The sequence below is a fragment of the Sphaerodactylus townsendi genome, linkage group LG02 (genome assembly GCF_021028975.2).
Source record: "Sphaerodactylus townsendi isolate TG3544 linkage group LG02, MPM_Stown_v2.3, whole genome shotgun sequence".
In the NCBI taxonomy this organism is placed as follows: Eukaryota; Metazoa; Chordata; class Lepidosauria; order Squamata; family Sphaerodactylidae; genus Sphaerodactylus; species Sphaerodactylus townsendi.
Genome location: NC_059426.1, coordinates 68,704,891 through 68,711,078, shown reverse-complemented (window position 1 = coordinate 68,711,078; position 6,188 = coordinate 68,704,891). Strand labels below are relative to the sequence as shown.

General features: G+C 45.0%; 1 protein-coding gene across 8 annotated transcripts in view; it reads right to left on the bottom strand.

Moving 5' to 3' along the window:
- Positions 1 to 779: 779 nt before the first annotated feature.
- PLEKHG3 (pleckstrin homology and RhoGEF domain containing G3) overlaps positions 780 to 6,188 on the bottom strand; it is a 73,711-nt gene continuing 68,302 nt past the window's right edge. For all 8 annotated transcript variants that reach the window (XM_048485785.1, XM_048485784.1, XM_048485786.1 and 5 more), the window contains one exon: positions 780 to 4,140. In XM_048485785.1, coding sequence (XP_048341742.1) covers positions 3,350 to 4,140 — 791 coding nt within the window. In that variant the 3' untranslated portion in view covers positions 780 to 3,349. The remainder of the gene's footprint in view (positions 4,141 to 6,188) is intronic.

The window sequence follows — 6,188 nt, the reverse complement described above, 5'->3', positions numbered from 1 at the left end:
CCTCTCAGGCACTTTTGAGTAGCAAGCTCAGTCCTCCTTTCCTTTTTTGGGATATACTGTGACCTGTCACTCTTGAGTTTTATATATAGTACGATGCTGATTTAAAAAAAAAAAAAAACTAGGTTAAAATTGCTCTCCACTATTTCTGCTGTGTGACCACTGCCCTGCCCTGCGTGCTGTTCAGAAGATGCTGTATAGCTTGTGTACGTTTTCTACTTCCTTGTAGCTTTAATGATTGTTTGTACACACCATATGGACTACGCTTCCAGACCCTTGTCAAAGATTTAGTCTCAGCTTGGCAGGTTTGGAATGCAGTTGTCTATGTGCCACTATGTCTCACTGCATTGTTCTCATGCCCATTAGAGAACAGGAGCAATGTTCTTAGCCTGATAGGAACCATTTGCTGGCTGGTGGCTTATAGCCTCACTGTGCCTGGCCCCTCTTAGCTCTTCCATTCTTGGAAGGATTGATTCAGCGCTCAGACCTGCAAAAAGTGACTTCAACTCTGTTAAGCTGTTCTCCCATCGAGCCTAGCTTTCCAAGACCCCACTGGTTCAGGGGTTCAGACCTGTTCGAAAAGGACAGCCCGTCACCAAGTCCAGAACATGTTGCTTCAGAGTAACAAGAGCAGTGTGTTTTTTTGGAAGCAATCAGGAAACCCACATCTCCTCTTCTCCTACAGATTCATGGGGTTAGGATTCTCTTCAACAGCTAGGCACCAAGTTCCACCTGCTCCAACGTGCTTCCACTGTCCAGAAAAGAGAGCTAAAGCTTCAGAATGTGCTTCAGAAGCAATTTAATAACATTTTTCTAATAAATGGATGAACAAATATTCTTGGCTCTGGGATTTTGTATGTAATTTCTGTCAGCCTACTTAAGTATTTTAAGAAAAGCTTTGTCATATCTCAGCCATGATTTCACCAGCTGATCTTGGGTAAGTCACTGTCACATGGGATAATAAATGCTGGTTTACTTTCAAGACATATAAGAATATTTATGATCATGTACATCAAATGCTTTTAGTATTCACATAGTGCTTCTTTATCATTATAAGAGACTATATTTTGGATCTTATGAACTCCATGTGCATTGGTCTAAATATTCCATTTGCAAAGGGACCCGTTAAAAACTTCTGATCTTGAGCAAATGAGTTTTAGAGGAAATTCAGTCCAGAGTGGAAACTATCTAGTGCACACAAACCTGATTCACAGGTATGGAGACCAGAGTTTTACTAAAGCATGCTCTTGGCTAAACCTTTGAGTTCTATATGGTATATACATTAGTGGGCCTGTTGAAGTACAGCTCAAAGATTTTTTTTCCTACACACATTTGTGGAAGTTCTCTTGATTTTTATATATTCTGCCAGATTTAAAAATCCCACTAATAAAGTGGACCATGTTTCTTTGATGTGATGGGGAAACAACAACGTTATGAGGAATTAAAGAAGCCCAGCGTTAGAAGCATAGAGATAAAGTGCAGTCCTGTGCAAAATTGCTCCAATCTAAGCCAATTTTAAAAGGTTTAAACTGCAGTAATTATACATGGAATTGCAATGTCAGCATATTGGGGACCTGGTTTAACAGCAACAGATTCTACTTGGCTTAATGATGCAGAAATAAGGGACATTTTTACTGACTCCTGAGCACTACATCATTGCATTTGCAACAGAAAAACATTTTTCAAACAATTTAAACCCAAATATTACTTGCAAGCCTTATTTGGTTAACCCATTTTCTTTGTCCAGCCCACCTCCCAAATCGCCAGTACTCTCATCTCTCTGCACACCCATTGCCACTACTCAGCCTCTTTCACAGGGCTGTATTCTCGCTTTGCATCATTAGTCTATTACCCAATCATTTTTTTCCCAGCCCCACTAATGGGCACCAATGTGTTTCCAGTTTCCTCTTTTTTCCTTAGTTTGTCTGCCCTTTTCCTAAATCTCTGTTGTCTCCTTCCTAAATGTAGTATAAAAGCAAATACAGGTTTCACATACCCAGCAAGTCAGATCGATAAAAGATTCTCAGATGGATTCTACATGGCAAGTGGGCGATGCAGCCCAGCTACAAAGAGCTGGAAATATTGGCATCACCTTTTCCATGAAATATAGTGATACGGGAATTCTGCCCACCCCAAACTCTGTTAGAATACTATCTGGCTGCTCTTTCCCCTATCCCACACTGACATTGTGTCTGAGGATGAAGTAGTAATGTTGTTTGCCTTTTAAAGGTTTTTAAATAGGGATGTCATTTCTCTAAGTTAGGATTCTGACTTCATGAAATTCAAGGTAAAGGAGATGTGATGGGTATGCTTAGAAAAGCTTAGTGCACTGTAACACCAAACACTGATGGAATGAAGGGCGACTTCAAAATTGATTATGGACCTTCAGGTAACCTCAGAGCATTTCTCTCTCATCCGATTAATGGAAGGAGTACATATGGTATTAAATTACTGTTCATGGTAAAAAGATGGGTTGGGATGTGAGTTTCTCCAGGAGTCAGGTTATATGACCTGAAATATTCCAGCACAATTAATTTGATCAACACCCCCCCCCCCCCGCCGCCACCCTGTGCCACCTTGGAAAGGTTGGTGACTCCAAATACATTATCAATCTTACAATTGTGCACATGAGATGCAGTGAAAAATCAGTGACTGATAGCTTTCAATTCTTGCCCCCCACCATCTCAGTGAAGAGGCCAAAGCCACATTCTCTGGTCAAAAGTGGTTATTGCACAGTGCGTACAGACTGAAATGTGTACACAACCATTATTCGATTATATATTTGCAGAGTGGGAGGCCCAGAACCAATCAAAACTCCCAACCTCAGTAAAATTACAATCCTTAAAACAAAGCAACTTGGAACAATAACTTAATTTCCTATGAGACTTAGCAGTAGAAGGAGCACTTGTTCCTGCTCAGTCATTACAATGTCGAAACTACCCAGCCGCTCTGTGGTCCTGAAGGCAAGAGCACACCTTTTCTTAGCAAGGCTTACATAAACAGCTGACATATGGCTTGCCTGCTCTAAGGGGAAGCTCCTTCAGGCTTGTAGCTGAATGGCCCAACAATGTTGCCTGCAGCAAGATGAATATGGGCTTAGGATGCTACAGTGTTTATGTTCAAAATGCATAGACATGAAGAAGGGTGCTGTGGTTTCCTAGAATGTCAAAGCAGCTGTCCATGTAGTGGAGAGCACAATGTAAAAAGGGAATGCCAGTAGCAGCAAGGGACTACTATCTGTCCTCCCAAGAAGCTGGAGAGAATTATCATTATTTCCTCAAAGGCTGACTCCGCAGCTTCCCAGTTCTAAGTAGGTTTTAGTGGCATGGGAGCAAGAGGTGCACTTTTATGCTCAACTGTTGGGATTAAGGGTCTGGAATTTCTCCCGTAGGTTCTTCACCAGGCTCTGTTGGTTGCTGTCTGTTTTCTCCCACCACAGCTGTGTCTTCTGGGGAACCACTTCCTGAAGGCCCTCCTCACGCTTGCGGTACTCCTCCGAGTCCTGGTAGGCCTTGCACCGCTCCACCACAGCCTTGAGAGAGATCTTCTCCCTGGAAGTAGGGGAGCGGATCTGCACATAGCTGTCATCAGGCTCACCAGCAGCACCCAACAGCTTCTCCATGACTATCACCTGATGGTTGTTCTCCAGAGGGGCTTCAGCTGTGATACATAACTGCTCTTGAGCATCACGGGTGTAGGCCTTAGGAAGAAAGTCAGATGATGTCTCCCTTACTGCCCCTCTGCAGCTCTGGGTCCTCCCGTGCTGGGATTTCTCCCTTTTCTCATTTTCCTTTGAGCCCTGGTGTTCCAGCATCCTATCAGTGTCCATCATTTTCTCAGGGGCTGAGCGGCTCCTATTGACAGGTAGAGACCGGCCCTTCTCAGCCCTTGCCTGACAGGAATACTTGGACCTCAGCTCCTGCACATCAGGCCAGTTGAATTTCTCAGCTATGACAGGACTGATGGGACTGCGCAACAGGGTACTGGTGGAGGAAGTGAGTCGGGGGCTGGAGGAGGACGGGCTGAAAGAGAAGCGCTTGGGCGACTTCCCGTGTGATGAAGAGGAAAGCAACGTCGGTGGGCTCGATTCCTGCAGCACAACTTGCTCATAATTGAGGAGGGACAATACCGGCTTCCGCTTGCCTAGAAGAAAAACCAGCAGGGAATGAATGAGATGGTGCTGGCGCAGTAAAGTACAGGCAAAAGCTTGGAAGCCTCTATTAGCAGTATCCCTTTTAATGTGTTCAAGGGGCACCAGACATAGAACTTCCCTAGCAAAGATTTCCTAATAAATCTCTCCCCCGGGACTCAACAAACTGGAACTGTTGGCTGACCACAGTTGAGGGAGGCAAAATAGTGACCCACTCTGAGAAGAAGTAAGCAAAAAGTCCTCTGCTGACCCTCACTACTTTCATGGCCTCCATAACATTAAAGGAGAATTTAAAGTGGTCTGTGAAGCAGCCATGTTATGGAGAGGTAAGTCAGACTTCCATCCAACATTCGTTTCTAGGAGGAGTTGGACCTGGACCCCAAGTGAGATCTTCCAGTACAGGATAAAATACTCCTTTCCTGTGATCTAGGCCAATCAGAAAGAAATTTTGTGGACAATAACTCCCTCTCTGCCCGCCCACCCAATCTACAAATCCAAGGAGAAGAGGAGGGAGAACACGAAAGAACAAAGAAAGGAAGGAAACAGAGAACAATAAAGTAATGAAAGGAATTAAGCTAAGTCAGGCACTAAATGCCAGGGCACTAAATTTTCCTGGGCAAAATAAAACAGGAATCTACTAACATCTTAAAAGACCAACACACTTTATAACATAATGCACTTTTGAGAGTCAGAGGAGCAGACTGAGGATATCCCCCTGCCTCAGGAAGCTCATTTCAGCTTCCCCCTCAAGTAAAGTGGACATTCCAGAATGTAACTTTGCCCATGCATGAAGACACAGACCCGCCCCAAGCACACGTTGCACACAGGTTGCAGAATTCTGCTTTGCTTGGGACAGAATAATTATTGTTGGTGAGAGGGGTGTTAACCAATACTGGCTCTTAGCTTTCAGCACCCAACCCAATGCAACGTGTCCCCAGGGCAGTAGATAGCCATCACCTGGCATTCCCTTGTTTTCTTGCTCAGTTAGAAAATTGTGTTCCAGTCTAAAAGGTTGTTCTGGCTCAGTGAACCTATTTCCTCTACTTACTGCTAGTGAACCTATTTCCTCATCTTAAACAGGGTGACTACAGGAGAGAGGGAACTATGGGTTCTTAAAGAGACTGTAAACTCCTTGAGAAACCAATCACCCATAAGCACCTTGCAAAATCTTTTTTTAAAATGTAAGTCTTAAAACATATAAAACACTTTGTATTTGACACTCTACGTAGCAGTATTCTTTTTCATAAATGGAATCATGAGCAGACAGGGATAGGGTGGATTACTTATTGAAGTTATGTGTGTGTGAGAGAGAGAAAGAAATGAACTTCCTTTATATGTTCTCATCACAACTTTGTGTGACAGTGTGAAGCTTCCCCTTTGCTGTGCCAGTTTGCCCACCCTGTGCCATCCTAGAAGGGTTTGGGGCAGCTTCTGTTCCAGCCTCAGAATGGGAAGGAAGAGGAGGTTCAGATACCCTGGTCCTCTTCTTCCAAAGGAGCCCCGCCTTACTCTCTCTCTTGCCTTGTGTGCTCTTCATCTGGCCCTTCCCAGCCTGGCTCTGAAGCCTCCCCTGTAAACCACTCTTGGCCCCACTCCCTGAACCTCAGCTCCAATCAGAGTTTGGCCCTGCATCTTCCTGAAAGTATTAAAAGGAGGGTGGATACCCACTCCCAGGACTGTCTGCCCTTTGCTGTCCCTTCTGGGCTTTAAAGGTATCAAGCCAAGACCCCTCCTCCAGCTTCTTCTTAACCTCGTCCTTCCCAGCTGCTGCCCTTCACCCTTACAGGCCACCACTGGGCTGTCCAGGTTTCCAGCTTCCTCTCCAGAAGCTGTAGGAGCCACTAGCCTAGTTGTGGCCTGTTACTGCCTGCCCCACCAGACTGGCCGCTGTTCCTGGGTTCCCTGCTGCCTCCCTCTCTGGGTAAGGCCCTCAGGGAACTGGTTGTGGCTGGTGGCTTGCCTGGTGGGAGGGGAACTAAGTCAGAGATGTGGGTCAGCCTTGGACAGTCAGCTATGGCCATTAGGCACAACCATAATTTAG